Below are 16,905 nucleotides of genomic sequence, written 5' to 3' on the forward strand. Positions count from 1 at the left end.
CTGGAAACTGTATCGTCGGCTCGCCGCCCCAAATACCGAGAATCAGGGAATATCTGAGAAATAAGACCCAGTAAGGCAAGAAGCCTGGCCAGATCCCCTAGATTTTGATCTTAAAGCCAGCCAATGACCTATCCACACTAATTATCTTTTCTCTTTTTCTTTTTTTTGGCACCGAATCAAAAAAAAAAAAAAAAACGCAGAAAAACCGATAGACGAATATTCTCTTAAAGTGATCGCTCGATATATTGAATAGGACAGGAAATTTAAAATGGAAAAATTGGGAACATTTCCTATTAACTTGATGAATTTGTGGTCTATGGAAATCATTGAATTTGTAGTAATTTAAAAAATCAATTCCAAATCAAGAATTCAGTTTGTGGTTTTACTTTGCTTTTGTCAAATCTCGCGCTAAAATTCTTAATTTAAGTTCAAGATTCGCATCGATTTTGTGTCTCTTTTAACGAGCGAACACTGTACATAATTTGCCCAATTGCCACAAAGCCCGCTAGCTGTTTTTTTTATTTTGGCGCTGTTTAACAGCAGCCAGCAGCACTGCATCAGCATCCGCATCAGCATCCGCATCCGCATCGTCACCGTCACCAATGGAGGCCAGTGAATGTTGGATTTGCGCTCAGAGGACTGATGCCGGCGAGCCGGTAACTTTCTGTAGCATTTGCATTAGTTGCTCCGTCGCCGACTGATTGGCGGCGATGAGGCCACCGCCAACGCCAAGGCCCAAGCCGACGCCTAAGCCCACGCCCACAAGACCCACACCACCACCACCACCATTTGCACCACTTGCAATACCACTCGCACCATTTGCACCACTTGCACCCATTGCTGATGACGGCGGCGATGAGATCGATGTGGTTGCCGATGCCGATGACGAGGAGGATGGCGTCAGCGCCAGCTTGGATTCTGGAGCAAAACGAAAGAAGCTGAGATTAGATTCGGTACGTTTTGTCTATGGACTGCCTTGCATACTGTCATCGCTCTCCAGGTATGTCACATACGAGTCGGTGCTATCCGGATGATGGTGCGACGTTATGCCGGAGTCCATGCTGCTGCCCCCGGGCGGACCATTCATTTGCTGGCCAGGCGGTCCTCCTCCGGGATGTGGCCCCTGTGCCGGATGCGGTGGCAGCACCGGCATTCCATTCAAATCATAACCATGCATCTGTTGCGAACGTAGACAAAGGTGTGGAAAGTTGTATTAGTGGCAAGTAGAAAATGGAAGATTACTTAAAGACCTAATTGAAATAACTATGAAAGTTAAACTAACTTTAGATCTGAAGTTCTAGAAACAATAAGCAGATAACCAAAAATGTATCTAGCAAATCTCTTTAGAATCCATTCAAGTTAAAGATCGATCGTTGCTCACCTGATTGACCAACTGTTGAAATGCGGGCGTGTGCGTATTGATGGCCCCATTGCTGTCGAGATCGGCGTGCAGGGCAAAATCGCTTAAGGCTTTCCATGGCGGTTGATATGTCTGCACATCCAGACCCTGCAGATTCAGCGGCGAATCGTGTCGCACCGGCGAACTGGCAATCATCGGTATGCCCTGCATGGCACCATAGCCCAGTTTGCGACCCTCCTAAAAGAGAAAAGTTACAGTTAATGAAAAGTTGTTAACAGCAAACAGTTATTCACTCAAATTGCAACCCTTTGAGTTTTATTTAGGGAAACTCTTTCAAAGTGATTACAGTTGAATATATGCAGATGAAATATAGATTTTTGGCTTACCTTCTCCTGTTGCATTTGCAGTTTCATTTGGATGGTCTTCTTTTTGTCCTTGCAACGCTTGTTCTGGAACCAGACACGGATGACGCGCGGCGACAGGCTGGTCATCTCAACCAGCTGCTCCTTCATGAGCGCATCAGGTCGCGGATTAGCATTGTAGCAGGTTCTATTTATGAGGAGGATGAGGATTAGCTTAATTTTCTCAGGATTTGTGGTTGTAATTGTGGCTTACCTCAGCGTATGCAGCTGCTTCTCATTTAAAACGGTTCGCACTCGCGTCGGCTTGCCATCCGATGGACCCGAGGGACGCTTTTCCCTAATACTTTTATGTGAGCCCGATTCGCTGCCAGAGTCTACAAAGAGTGAGAAGAGAGAGAAGTTTAAATAAAATGAGCAACATTGTTGTTGTTGTTGTTGTCAATACGCAATCATTGCTATTTTTGCACACGCTTTGAAGTTCACGTTGATAAATTGCCTGCGTGCAAAACAGGCAAATTCCAATAGATCGCAACCAGCCAAAAATAGCAATGAGTCTCCCCAACCAACCGCCCCTCGCTTTGTTTTCAGTGTAGATCAAAGAGGCTGTGAACGGCACAGCAATTTGTGTGTTGTGTGAGTGTGTGTGTGTATGAATCTTTTTCGAGTTGTTGTGAGTCGTAATTAAGTCGTGTTTCACACGACGCACATCAAATGTTGTTATCATTGTTATCTAATTTCGATAACGATCGCATCGATGAATGAACGATTTCGATTATCATCTGCCGCTTTTGAAGACGAAACTCATTTTGGCAATTTGGCGAAGAAAAATATACTCAAAAACTTTTATACAAATTAAAGCCTCAAGCGGCTGCGATGCCGACTGTGACTGTGACTGTGACGGTAAACGGTGACTGGGAACTGCGAAACTGTGACTAGACTTCAAAGCGCCGCAATTGCTGTTCAAACACTTTTGGGGACGGCAACTCGAGTAGAAAACAAACAAATGCGGAACTATGAATGGGCAGACTGAAGACAGAATACTGCAGACTGATTGATCAGGCATCCGCCAAAAGATTCAGGTTTGAACACATTGAACATTGAATTCCCAAGAAGTTGTTGTCAATGTTGAATGTTTGCCCGCTTGAATGCTTCAATGCAACTCTGACTTTTTTGTTTGCCTCCTCTTGGCAGTGGAAGAAGAAGAGGCAGCAGCAGCAACTGCAGTTATTTGTACCTTTTGCGAAATTCACAAATCATGGGCGTAGACGAGTCGAGCAATTGACCCGGTTTTAGATACTAGTCGACCCCTACGCAGAGAAAAATGGTTGGTTACTAATATTCGTCGAATTGTTCATGCTGGAATGCAAAATCTGAAATAAAGCTGGTTAAGACTTGCTGATCTTTTCTCTTTTGATCGATTTTGAAATCGAATCAGGAAATCCTTCTGAATGTCAGATTTATTTTTTCTCTCAGTGTAATATGTGAACGTCTAAAGAAAAGCGTTTGAAATGTAAAGATATCCTTCTAAATTTCTTGCAAGTGTTGGTTTCCTCCCAACTGAAATGCTATATACGCCCATGCTAACCATTAGAGCTTTCCTATCCTAGTGCCTCACTCTCTCTCACTCCCTCTCTCTCCCTCCCTCTGTTCTTTCTCTCGTTCTCTCTCGTTCTCTCTCTCTCTCTCTCTCGCTCTCTCTCTCTCTCTCTCTCTCTCTCTCTCTCTATTGCTGTGGAGCCCGCACACGAGCTTGGGGCGGCTTTGACAACACCGCCAGCATGTTGATAAGGTCTGTTCTGTTTCGCGTTGTACTCGTTGCTCGCTTCTCTGTTTCCAGCTCCCTCCCCCACCCCCTCCATGGCCCGCCTCCATAGTGACTAGTCGTACCCCTGCCACTACCCACTACACACGGCATGTGTTCAGTTTAAACAATGAGATTATGTTGACGATATGGTTTGACAATTGTCGAACATTGTTTGACGTTTGCCGATTTCTATTGACACTTTATCGCTCATACAAGGATGTAAGCGTTGTCTTTCTAAGAATAAAACACGCTCGCCAAACCCTTTGTGCTGCCGACCCCACTGAATACACCCAATATGCGCAATACTACCACTCAATATTGGCTGGAGTCTAATTCTATTTAGCCTAATTGGGCTAGACTCTGTTCAATCTGTGCGAACAAAACAAGAAAAACTGGGCCAGGTGATAACAGCTCAGTTCGAACTTGGCCAATTGTGCCTGCGAGAGTGAGTGAGAGAGAGATGAGAGCATGCAATTTGGGCTAATTGAGTTACGCCACTTGGAACTGCCAACAATGTTTTCTTTTTTCTGCAATTTAATAATGGTTGCAAAAGATTGCAGCTAAGAATTGGAAGAAGAAGAAGCCGTTTTGGCAAAAAGCAAGTGTCATACTAAGTACTATGTGAGAATACGAGGCAGCCAAAATGGGAACCGGCTAAGCTTTAAATCAGCTTCTTGCCTTAGCCTCGAGCTACAAAAAAAAACGCCAAAAAAATACTAAATCCGTTTATCTTACCAAGGAAACTAAAGTCAGAGGAGCTCGAGGCAATTAAATTGGGAACTGCAACTGGAGTTTAGGCTTAAATACTTATTAAATAAGCTAATTACCTAAAATATTGCAAGCTGATTATCTTCGTACAATCGTCTTAATCACAACCGTTGCTTTGACGGATTCAAATCTCAGTCCAAAAACAGACCCACAAGTAAGACCCAATTAAGAGCATAGTCAAGTGTGTAAACACACACACACACACACACACAACAAACACACAGCTCACACACACACAGCACACACACATTGACACTCACCTGACATTGAGCCCAATTCGCTGGAATGGTTATTATTGCTAAGATTTGTATTGTTGTTGTTACTAGTGCTAATGTTGTTGTTGCTCTCCACAGATGATGATGTTAGACTACTTTGCGATGATTTCTCCAGCACATCGTGATCCTCCTTGCAATACAGGGCGCCCGCATCCCGCAACGCGAACTCATCGCCTATCAAATCAATATTTGGATAAGTTAAATAGTCGGCTACAATGGGGGTTAAGTGGGGCTGGGGTTATCCACTCACCTGGCAGCAATTGTCTGGCACACGCTGAGCAACGAAAACACTCGATGTGAAAGATTTTCGTTTTTGCACGCATCACAAAATCATTTTTGCTAAAGGAGTTACCGCATTTATCACATTTTGTACCAAATAACCTGAGAAGAAGAAGAAATTGAGATGAGTCCCATGATTATTAGTTAGATCCAATGTGAATACGGTATGTGTAAACAGCCTTGAATGCGTTCAAGTCGCTGTCTGCCTCTCTCCTTCTCTCTCTCTCTTTACCTGTCTCTCTTTTTTATGACTATTGAAAAACATTAAGAAAAAAAATCAGCAAAAAGGAAAATCAATAATAAAAAACAAGCATTTGTCGGGGAGACATGTGTATATCGGACTTGTATATACCCTATATGTATATAAATGTAATAAAAGAATATAAATATTTTAGATTTACTAGGCCACCTTCTGAGCCAATAGCTCTTCTTCTCAATCTTTGTCTGGTTGAGGGTTTATATATCTTTCGAGTGATTTATATGTTGTCCCAAGATGCAACATCTTTTTCTAGACTAAGGCTATATATTCTGCTTTGATGTGCTTTGAGGATTACTGCCCATCTACAATTTCGCTTCCGAATACAACTATTTTAGTTAGGTCATATATAATGCTCCATTCCCAAGGATATTGATTGCTTTTTCGTTTTTTGTACATATATTGTATATATTAATATATTTATATAGTTGTAGTTGTAGTCTGTGGGTCTAATAATGAATAAATAATATTTGTGTTGCTCAGCCAATCGCTGTGAGATTTGAAAGTTTAAATATTTTTTTGCTGAGAATCAAAGATGTTATATCAAAATAAAAATAAATAAAATCCCTTTGTAATTGGCTACAAATTCAATAAGAGCAACAGGAATTTATGCAAAGTAATCAAATCAAAAAGAAATCAATTATAGCTTCCTGAAATGCCTCTTTTTGTCCGTAATGCAATTTGAAAATATGGAAATATATTTAACAGTCTTTTTACGATTTTTCGCCTATTACAACAATTTGCACAGCTTTGCTGCTGAGTCCCACTGCACATTTAAAGCATGTAGGGTATGCAATAATAAAAAATAAATAAAGAGGGAAACCCGCTATTGACGTCGTCGTCTTTTTGTTAGCTGCTGCTGCTGGTTGCTGTTGCTACTGCTTGTTGATGTTGCTGTTGCTGTTGCTGTGTTCTGTGTGTGTGTTTCTGTCGGCCGCATTGAACATCAATCATTTGTGCAAGTAAAGTGTTAATTTATAGCTTTGCACGTGCTAATCAATTATTCAAAGATTTGCATGTCAAATAGTTGGAAGTCGACGCGACGGCGAGAGACACCAAACCCGCCGCTGCCACCGCCCCCGCTTCACCCCTTTGTTGCCATTGTTGGTAGCAGACAAATTTTGTGAGCCATCAAAAGTTTATTGCACGTCATACATTTACCGATTTGGCAATGGATGAAAGACGTCAAAAACAACAAGCAGTAGCAGCAGCAGCAGTAGCAGCAGCAGCACCCACAACGATGTTGCGGCTTGAATGCTCTTTAGAACCAGATTTGTTTTGCTTGGCATGCTCCATCTAATTAACATGGCTAACAAGTGCTGGCTGCAACAATTCCACACACAAGTCGCATGACCAAAGCCAACTTACAGCTACTGTTCGACTCAGGCTGTATGTAGGGTATGCGATTTGTCGTCAGCTTACTAATTTGTACAATTAGCTCATGATTGAACAAGTGGGAAATGTTTAGAGCCGTGCTAACAAATTGCTACTTTATTGGGCAAAAAAAAAATATTATTAACTTTTCATGTCAAGCGGAATTTCATTGACGTTGTGAGATATAGCGTGATTGATCAGACTTAAAATGTAGTTGGGTGCTCAATTGAAGACAATTACATTTTAAAGACAGTTTGTATTTGAAGTAAAACTATTTAAGGAAACAACTATTTTATAATCGATAAACATCTCTGAAGGGAAGAGTTTTAAAGTTCACGAAAACAAATATCAACATATTTCACTTTGGCAATTGCTTTGAAAAACAGTTAAGGATTACTATGTAAAAAGAAATAGGAAAGCTTTTGAAAGCTGAGTGTGAAACTTTAAGAATAGCAGAGAATTTCTGCAAAAGTTCTAAGGTATACGACAGATAAATATAAGTTTATTTGGTATGTGATAGGTGGATAAATTTGTGTACTATTAAGAGTAAGTAGATAATATCTATGATACATAGTTTAAAGGAAATATTTATAAACAAATTAAAAGAAAATTTCTTAAACAGAATTATATTAATATTCATTTTGTAATTACAGTCTCTGCTGAACCAAAACAAGTTTTCTAAGAATAAGAATTTCTACATGTTCTCAGTAGTCATGATTCACTGTAATATTCACAGTTTCAATTACACTTCTCTTTCGCTTACCTTGAACTACCTCACCTACCAGTTCTTACCCACTTTTATAGAGTTTATAGTTTATAGACACACCCATAATATAGCGTACATAATGTTACTGCATATTTTGTTAGATAACTCACCTAACATAATCACGCTTGCAATAGGTTTTGCCATCGCGCACAAAACACGTACAGCTCTCGTCCAGAAATTGCCTGCATTCCTGGCACTTTAAGCACGCCGCATGCCACTCCAGATCGGGTGCAACGCGCAATATATACTGATCGTGTATCTGACCGCCACAGCCCACGCAATGCGACAAACGTTGTTTTTCTGCAATGAGAGAGAATACACAAGAAATATGAATATTAAAACAAACACTTTCAATTTCAATTGATATTGTTGCATTTTCATAGCTGACTGCTATGCAACGCAGTCTGCCCGCATAGCTATCAGCTTTTAATCGACACATTTTGTTATTCGACTTAAAAGCTAATTCAAATTTCAAAAATGTTTTATTTATGAGAAATCAATGTTTTGCCGACGGCATTTGCTTGGCGCCGGTGAATAATTATTTAGTCCGCTTGATGCTGCACTTTTTAGCCAATTATTTGGCTCGTTTTTTAGCTGTAAACAACAAATAAGTAAGTCCCAAAACAAAGATGGCGCTAATTAACAAACTGTTATCAAATAATCCTCAAGCCAACAAAAAAAGAGGAAAAGATGAAAACTTTTCTGTTTGCAAAACATTTGAAAAATGCATAAATCTGCCAACGCGAACTCACAAAATTTCTCAAGTATTTAAGTTTGTGAGCAAAACTTTTGCACTGAGTTGGGTGCCAAAAAAAAAATAGAAGAAAAATCAATGTAATCATTGCCACATTATGTGCGCAATGCCAAAGTTGCCCCCTCCCCCACACACACACCCTTCCTCCAACAATTTTTATAAGTATCTAGATATATATATTGGTGTGTTGTAATCCAGCGAAAAAAGTTTTGCAACAGGAAAAACTTTGTTGCCTGTTGAAAAATTAAGAAAAACTTTGACGCGCGTTTAGCACGTTTTAAATGTTCAGAAAACACACATACAGTTGTATATAATATATATGTATATGTATGTGTGTGTATATAGACTCACACACACACAGACATACGCGAGAAGAAGCTTTGTGGCTGTTTCCTCTTTGTATCTTTAAACGTGGCTGCGTTGTATCTGTATATGTGCGTCTCTATGCGTGTGTGTGCGTGTGAGTGTGTGTGCGTGTGAGTGTGTGTATGTGTGTGTGTATCTTGCGTATCTTTCGCACTCGCTGCTGCTCTGCACATGAATTATTTATAAAGGCGGAGCAGACAAGTTGCTGCCGTTGCCCCGTTTCTCATTGTTGCTGTTGCTGTTGCTGCTTTTATTTTGCTGTCTTTCTTTCTTTCTTTCGTTTTCGATTTTTTTTTTTGGCGTTCGCTTTTTTTCGCCTGGTTTTTTCTCGTTTGCTTGTATTTGTTGCTTTCATGCTGCCAAGCACTTCAGACGCCAGCATTTACTTCCATGTGCAGCTCCCCCCAACACTCCAATCCATCCGCCCTCCAATATTAAGCAGCCTCAGCCGGCCTTCAAGCTGGAAGCTTCAAGCGCCCAGCCTTTACATTTTATTATTTTTTTTTTTATTTATTCTTTTTTTTTTGCGTGGCATGTGCGCTTTTTTCTGCCCGCCTCTCTGTCGCACTTGTGCGTTTGCTTTCGCTCTCTCGCTTTGGCGCTCTCTGCTCAAAGCTACCCTATATAACAACAGTCAGTCATGTGCTGTTTCTGCTGTTGCTGCTGCTGCTTCTTGTTCTTGTTACTGTTACTGCTGCTATTGTTGTTGCCTTGTGCGTGGCCACCATTTTTCTTCTACCACTTCTACTCCTCGTCAGTGTTGGCATTTTGGCTATTTGATCGCTTCAGCATTTTAACATTTTGCACATCAAATCTGATTAGATATATTTGCAATTTGCTATTTCGTAGAAAAAAGATTTATTAAAATCAAATTGCGCTCTTGAATTTATAGATATATATATATTTTTACAATGAAACAACTTAACTGAAGAATAATTCAACAATTCATACTCATTTCTAAGAGCACATTCTTTATTAGAGTTTGTAGTCTTAAATATGTGATTTAAGAATCTGTAATAGATTCTAATAAATAAAAATAAAGTAAGAATAAAGAATAAACCAATAAACCTGAATGATGAATCAATTCGCTTAAATACGTTTGCTGAGCTCTTTTTATAATTAAATATGTTTTTAGCTGGCTCCATGTCAGGTGTGTTTTTAATATTTATTTTAGATATTAATCTATTTTTCTTTCATTATTCTTTCAGCTTTTCTAGCAATTTGCTCTGTTAAATCAACTTTTTTTTAGCATTTAAAAATGCTGGCAACACTGCTCCAACATTGCTGTTGTTGCTGCTGTTGTTGTTGTCGCTTTTTGGACAGCTTCTTTTGTATAAATTTGCAGGCTGCGTATCTTTTGCTGACTGACATTTCGCATTCATTGTTAGCTGCTCTTGTATTTTGTGTGTGTGTGTGGGTGTGTGAGTGTGTGTAGATATTTGTGTCTGCCTTAATGATCCTGCGCACTGCGTTTTCATTTTTCTTTTGGGGCACGCACACACACACACACGCACACCCACAACAACTCACACACACCCACACACACACAAACACACACAGATACACACACACACGCACACACCGCAGCCATTACGAGTCGTAATGGGAATTTAAGCGCAACTCCAGCGCTTGTATCTTTTTTCCGCTTTTGCGGCATATCTTTTGCATGTTGTGCTGGGCTCCCCATCCTCTCACCATCCTCACTCCAAAAAAAAACCGCCCTCGAAAATTCGGCTGATTTTTTTGGGGGTTGCTGGCACAGTCAGTGCGGGAGTGGCAAGTGGGGGGTGGTTGGTTTTTGGGTATTTGGCGCGCCGTGGTCTGCTTGAACATTTTTGCGTTTTTCGGCGCATTTTGCGGCACAATTTGGGGGCAATGGGAAATGCAATTTTCGTCTCGTGTTTGTCGTCTACGAATTTGACGAGGTGCTGGGGCAGTGGTTGGTTGGGTGTGTCTGTGAATGTGTGTGTGTGTGTGAGTGTGTGTGTTGCGTGGTGAGGTGTGACAGCAAATGCGGCTGCGGCTGCTGCTGCGGCTTTTTCACTTTTAACATTGCAGCATTTTGCATTTTGCCGAATTTGCCATCAGCTGTGTGTTTGTGCCATTTTCGGCCATTGCTTGCCAATTTTTGGCTACACATTTTTCAATTAAACAACTGACAACAGGCAACCGCAAAGGCAACAACAACAACAACCAGTTGTTGCTATGATCTTGAGCTTTTATTTTGTATTTCTTGAATTTTTAATGAGCTAACCTTTTGGCAGCTGCCTGCCCTTCAACCCTAAACTAAAACTAAATTTAAGTAGAAACTCAGTTGTGCAAAATTAAAATCTAAATAGTTGAACATTTTTAACTAGCTTGGTAAATCAAAAAACGTTTAGTTTTTTGCATAGCTCTGAGCATATATTTATCTCTGTGAGTAATAATGATAATAGCCCTGAAAACTATCATAATTTTCTAGTTTCTTGAAATAATTTCTAAATATACGAATAAAATATTTTGTAACGGATTTTTCTATTTTTCAGAAAACTAGAATAGAGTAGGAACATGGTATGGAAATTTTCCTCTCACAACAACAGTTACTTCTCTCTTTAGCTATTTTTTCTAATGTTTAAAAAATGTGCCCTGAAATTGAAAAAAGAAAACTACAGAAAAACACAACTTTCCCTTTAAGAAATATACTTTATTGAAAGGCTACTGTTTTCTGAGTGTAGTAGTAAACTCATCGAACTTAAAGCTTATTCAAAATGAGAGACTTTTGCGCAAAAATTGCATGCCAAGTCCAAGCCGTAGATAAAACGTTAAGATATCTAAAACATGAAGCTAAAAAAGTAACTCAAGATTTGCCAGTTTGCTTAGAATTTGTAGCTGGCTGAGTGAATATTCGTATCTGGCGTGCTTAAGCGTTTTTATCTAATTACACGCGTTACGCTCGTGTCCAGAGATGCTGGTGGAGTTGGAGGCAGGAGCGAGATTGAGAGGGGATTGAGAGGGGGATCCGCGTTGAGTACTTGATGGATAGTTGTACGCTGCACTCTGTGAGTGACCGATGAATTAGTTCTTCTTCTTTTTTTGGGGTGGAGACTGTCTGCCAATAAACATATCAAAGGCAAATAATGAACGCCACAAGCAAAAGGGAAGCAGCAGTAATTTTAGCATGAGATGCGCAACTAAACCAGCAACAGCAGCAGCAACAGCAACAGCAACAGCAGCAACAGCAGCAGCTGCTTATCAAAGTCGGCAATCTTTCAAAAGACCAAAATCGAACTGGGCAACAAGAAGAAATTGCAGTAAGGCTTGCAACCAGTTTTTTTGCAATGGCTGCCAGCACAGAGGAGTCGCCTCGCTGCTGCTGCTGCTGCTTGCTGCTTGCTGCAATATCAATTTTTGCAGCCATGTTGTTGTTGTTGTTGTTGCTGTTGCTGTATGCGGACAACAGGCAACATGCAAAATGCAAAGCATCGATAAGATATACGAACAACGTGCGGAGAGTGCGGAGCTGGGCTAAAAAAATTATGGAAGCTCTGCGGATATGCGCGCGATTTGAAAAGCAACTACTGTTTAAGTTCCCCCCTCAAAGGCGTTTGGGGCGGGGGGAGGAGTGGCAAGTGGCAAGTAGGCCGGTTGGAGACTGTTTCTCAATTCCCCCGGCGTGTCTTGCAGCGTTTTGACTACCTTTTTTTGATTTATGGCGCATTTGTTGAATGAAAATACAAAGCGTAGCCACTGACAGTTGAAAAGCAAGTGCCGCCAAACAAAACTAGGAATTTCACATGATCATAAAGCAAACTGTACACGGCGATAAAACACTCGGAGAAAATATCGAAATTACTTGTAGTAAATCAACGCAAAGCAAGTTATAATGACGCATGGAATAGATGAGATGGCTTGACGAGAAGATACCCTGTCAATGTTCAATATGAAAATACGTTTTGTTTAATAAGAATCTGTGTTTCCTATTTACATTTTTGTCATTTTTTAAGTTGTTCAATTATTTGCTTGATTATATATCAATTGGATGAATATGTCATTAGAAATGTGTATTTTAATGCTATCGAAAATTGATAACAACGGAAGAAGTTGTCTATAACAAAAGGAAGTAATCTTGATCAGCTTTTAAAGACTGTCTTTAGCTCTTATAGCCTATGATCTATTGGCTTCCTCATACAGAAGCTGATCAGGCATATATATATGTATATACCTTATGCTGACTAAGTTGCTCCTCTCTGCACAAGTTCATTACACACTTCTTACACAATTTCCATGGGTTCTGGCTATAATAAAAATCCCCATCTTTTTTAATAGTCGACAAATGAGACAAGCTACGATTCTATTTGCTTACTTTCGTTTTTCTTCTTTGTGGGTCACGCGGTTTTTTCTCAGTGCAGAATGCTCCCACCAGCTATCAATTTGCTAGCCGCGTGACTTCTACGAAAATTTGTCATTTTTCCAGGAATAAAAAATAAAAGTAGCCTTTTTTTTCCATTGGGTTGCCTTTGTGGGTTTTTTTTACCTGCGCCAGCGAAAACGCTTAAAAAATTAATGATGACAGCACACAGAGCAGAAGCGACGCGAGGATTGAACACGTGCCGGTTCGTGAATCGTGAATTGTGAATGGTGAATGGTATTCGTATTCGTATTCGCATTCGCATTCGTATTTGGTCGACGATTTTCGATTTCTCGCATTCACATTTTGACAGACTCATCAATTTTGTAGATATACGTAACGAGCGTTTCATCCGAGGCAACCTTCATCCTTCATGCTCCTGCCGCTGCTCCTCTGCTTCTCTGCTCCTCTTCAGCTGCTGTCCTCCTGCCTTCCCTTCGCCCCCGTTCTTCTCTTTTCCAGTCTCATTCAGGCACTGATTAGGCAACATTCGTTGGCCATTGTTTTGAAAGCGCTGCGTGGGCAGAGGGCAGTAGTTAATCCCCTCCCCCCACTCCTGTTGCCACCCCTCTTCCCCATCGCTACTTGTCTGTCTCCTGGTCAGTGGTCATTTGGGTTGTTGTGTGTGTGTGAGTGTGTTTGTGTGTGTGGAAGGAAGCTTTGTGGTTTTTGATTTGTTTGTCTGCCTTGGCTCGCTGGGGATCCTATCAATTATGTGTCCTGCTCGACTCATCTTTCCCCCTCTCTCTCTCTCTCTCTCTCTCTGTCTTACTCAGTCCCTGTTTGTTGCAATTTTCGGGCTTTTCTGCAGCGCTCAACGTTTTTCGATTAAGTTGGCTTAATTAAGTGCAGTTGCTTTGACAATGACAACGTAATCTTCATTTGGCTATTGGGCTCAGATCAAAAACACTGCACCGCCCCACAAGCATCATATCCATATATATATGTATATATACATATATATATGTATACTTTACATGTGTGTGTTTGTTTTATATAAATTTGCCTAATTAATTACACAAAACACCAACGAGCAGCAGCCAGCATCAACTGAAGCTGGGCAGACCTGCCTGCATTTTGTAAGCTGACGTTGGCGATGGCAGCGTGAGTGGTTTTTGACTCTTTCTTTTTTTGAGTGTATGTTAGTGATGGGATATGTGAAAGGGTATACAGCTGAATATGTAGATTGGATATAAATTTAGATTATGAGTCAGTTTGTTCGTAGAACTAAATAAGCAAAGAGTTTATTGGAATTGGGTATGCAACTTTGGAAGAAAAACAGCAGCAAAATAACAAAGAGGATTAGTAGTAAATTGCAAGCAATTGCAGCTTAAATATTACATAATTAAAAGGTTATATTAGAGTTAGTGGCTAGGAAAATATCTAGCTTAAAATAATGTTAGTTGGGGAATTAAGGTGACAGCAAAAATATCACTCAAAAGTCAGTAAAATCGAATAATATTCAGAAATGTGTGCAAATGCTGAGTTGCTTAGACCTTTATGATTGAAAATGAATGTTGCATCTTTTTTAGTCAATTGCAAATCACACAAAAATGTAAGTCAGGAAATATGTGGCAAATAATAGAAATCCTCAAAGCACATCAGAGCAACATGTGTTGCCTAAGGATACTAAAAAAACACTCTCTATTCGATATTAAAAAAGACTTTAAAGGGTTAGAGCTATGGGCTTAAAGTGCGGCACAATAGATCTAATAGGTCGCAGTGCATCAGGTTCTCCTATAATAATGATAAATGGTCGATATTTATACAAATTGATTGTGTACTGAACTTATTCTTAGATGTACGATAACAAGGTGTATGGACAGCAAAGGGCTTCATTCAACAACTTATCCTTATATTCTACACCTTAAAAAAATCTTGTTATCCTACGAATCCTCCATGAGCACTTTGCTTTCTCCAGCAGCTATTATCATTTATTTGTAGCTATTTCTTATCTTTTGTCTTCTGCTGCTTTAAGCTTGGCTTGAATTTGATTAATTTCTGCCTACATTTCCATTAATTTGAAGCAACATTTTGATTGATTTCATTGTTCAGCGATGTGTAGACAAAAAGAAAGGAAAACAAGCGAAGAAAACAGAGAAAGAAAGAATGCTCGTGTCACGGGGCTTCTTCTGGGATCATCTCAAAGCGCAGTCAATATAAATATAACAGAACTGATCAATGCAAACAGTTGGCTTCGATTTCAAATCAATGCAACAAAAAACACAAAAAACAAAAAAAACAGAGACAGAAGAAGAAGAAGAAGAAAAAACAACGACAACAACAAAAAAGACAACAACAACAAAGCCAAAAGAAGCCGCCGGCTGCAGAGTCACTTTGAAGTGTTTGATTTTTGTACTGGCCGATCGCTGTTGCTGTTGTTGTTGTAGTTGTTGGCTGTTGTTGTTGTTGTAGTTGTTGGCTGTCGTTTTATTGAAGCCAAATTTGAATACGAGACATGCCACAAGCGGCAGAAGCTGCCAATGGCGCGACATCAAAGAGTGCCTGGACTCAAAATGGACATGGGCCTGCAACATACAATTTATGCCAGCACACACACACATAAACACACATACACACACACACACACACACATATACACTGAGAGATATTTGAGTGGTGCAACGGAAATGACCTTTTTCTATATGTGTGTGTGTGTGTGTGTGCAACAAAATGCCGTCGAGCTGCAGTCAAGAAGTTCTGGACCGGGGCTGCTCTGTGTGTGTGTGTGTGCTGTGTGTGTGTGTGTGTGTGTTGCGTGTTGCTTGGCGCGCAGACAGATGACAAGCAGCGATAGTGTCGGAGCCTGAGCTCCTCTGAGCTTCTTGTACAACCGGACCGCAGAGCGCAGAGCGCAGACCAGACTCTGATTCTGACGCTGACTCTGACTCTGACTCTGGGTTCTGGGACGACAAGAGCTGGCTAAGTGATGATCATGATGGGTTATTAGGCAGGTTGCGTTGACAACGCATTTGTCTTGGCCCGAAAACCCGCCGATCCAGGATCGTGTCTCTCTCTGTCTCTTTCTCTCTCTTTCTCTGTGTCTTTGTGTCTTTTTGTGAGATAAGCGCGCGACATTTATTTATGGTGTTTTAACACAAGTGTCGCCAATGGCTAACAACAACCAAAAACAAAAAAAAAAAAGGCGCCGTTTGTGCCCGTTCAATACACAAAAAAAGCCCCTCACAATAGCAACAACAACAACAACAACAACAGCAACAATAACAGCAAAGAAGGTTCACAGAGTGAAAGCCGTTTGCCGGGCAATTCAATTCTATGTCTCTTCTCTCTCGGCTCAGCGTCAGAAATGACTCGAAAAGTGTCAAATTAACGTCAACTCGAATCTCAACTTGAAGTCAACTTCAACTTCAATTCAGCTCACCTCCCCACTCTTCTCCCCACTCTCCTTTATCCACACATCAGCCCACATCAATTTGATCGCAGGCAAAAAACAAATATAAAAAAAAAGCAATTAAAGCTAAACAACAAATTGAAATTCAAATACAAATTCGATAACCAAATTCGAAATCAAAATGCAGTTTAACCTTTTAAGGCCACGCAACATGTTGCAAATGCTGTGACAGCCACAGCCTCACTATCAATCCCCTACACAGTAAAAAATGGAGTAATATAAATAAAATAATTGAAAATGGAAAGTCAAACTGAGTCAGCAGAAAATCGAAATTTAGTTATTTTGAGGCATAATTTATATAACATTAAATGGTGAATGCAACTTGAATTTCTTGCTGTGTAGCCAAACACATTTTTTACTAGTTTTTTGGTATTTGGCTTATCATAAATGCGTTTGGCATTTGGCAGCTGTGCGGGGCTAATTAGCCAAACAGTTTTGCCGCCAACATTTTGTGCGCGTGGCTTTTTTTACTTTTTACTTGTTTTTTTTCTCAATTTCTTTTTACCAACATTGAATTGAACACATTGTTGCATTCAATTGTGTTGTTGTTGTTTGTTGTTGTTGTTTGTTGTGGTTGTTGTTTGTTTGCTGTTGCTTTTGCTCTCCATGGCAGGCGGCTTGTGTAAATATTTGACCTGACGCGTGTGAACTTTAACAGTTTTTATGCTTTATTTGTCGCAAATATTGCGCAAACACTGAGACACTCGCAGAAAAGCAAGAGCAGCTTGCCACGCCCCCCCAC

The 16,905-nt window shown here is 40.2% G+C and overlaps 1 protein-coding gene across 1 annotated transcript in view; it reads right to left on the reverse strand.

The window, feature by feature from the left end:
* Positions 1-548: 548 nt before the first annotated feature.
* Positions 549-16,905, reverse strand: part of LOC6571192 (insulin gene enhancer protein isl-1) — a 29,965-nt gene continuing 13,608 nt past the window's right edge. The window contains exons 2-9 of the mRNA XM_043214640.1: positions 7,355-7,544; positions 4,820-4,950; positions 4,555-4,743; positions 1,976-2,096; positions 1,747-1,909; positions 1,382-1,597; positions 985-1,177; positions 549-918 (exon numbers count right to left, since the gene is read on the reverse strand). Coding sequence (XP_043070575.1) covers positions 632-918; positions 985-1,177; positions 1,382-1,597; positions 1,747-1,909; positions 1,976-2,096; positions 4,555-4,743; positions 4,820-4,950; positions 7,355-7,544 — 1,490 coding nt within the window. The 3' untranslated portion in view covers positions 549-631. The remainder of the gene's footprint in view (positions 919-984; positions 1,178-1,381; positions 1,598-1,746; positions 1,910-1,975; positions 2,097-4,554; positions 4,744-4,819; positions 4,951-7,354; positions 7,545-16,905) is intronic.

Source organism: Drosophila grimshawi, unplaced genomic scaffold (assembly GCF_018153295.1).
Source record: "Drosophila grimshawi isolate 15287-2541.00 unplaced genomic scaffold, ASM1815329v1 contig_1377, whole genome shotgun sequence".
NCBI lineage: Eukaryota > Metazoa > Arthropoda > Insecta > Diptera > Drosophilidae > Drosophila > Drosophila grimshawi.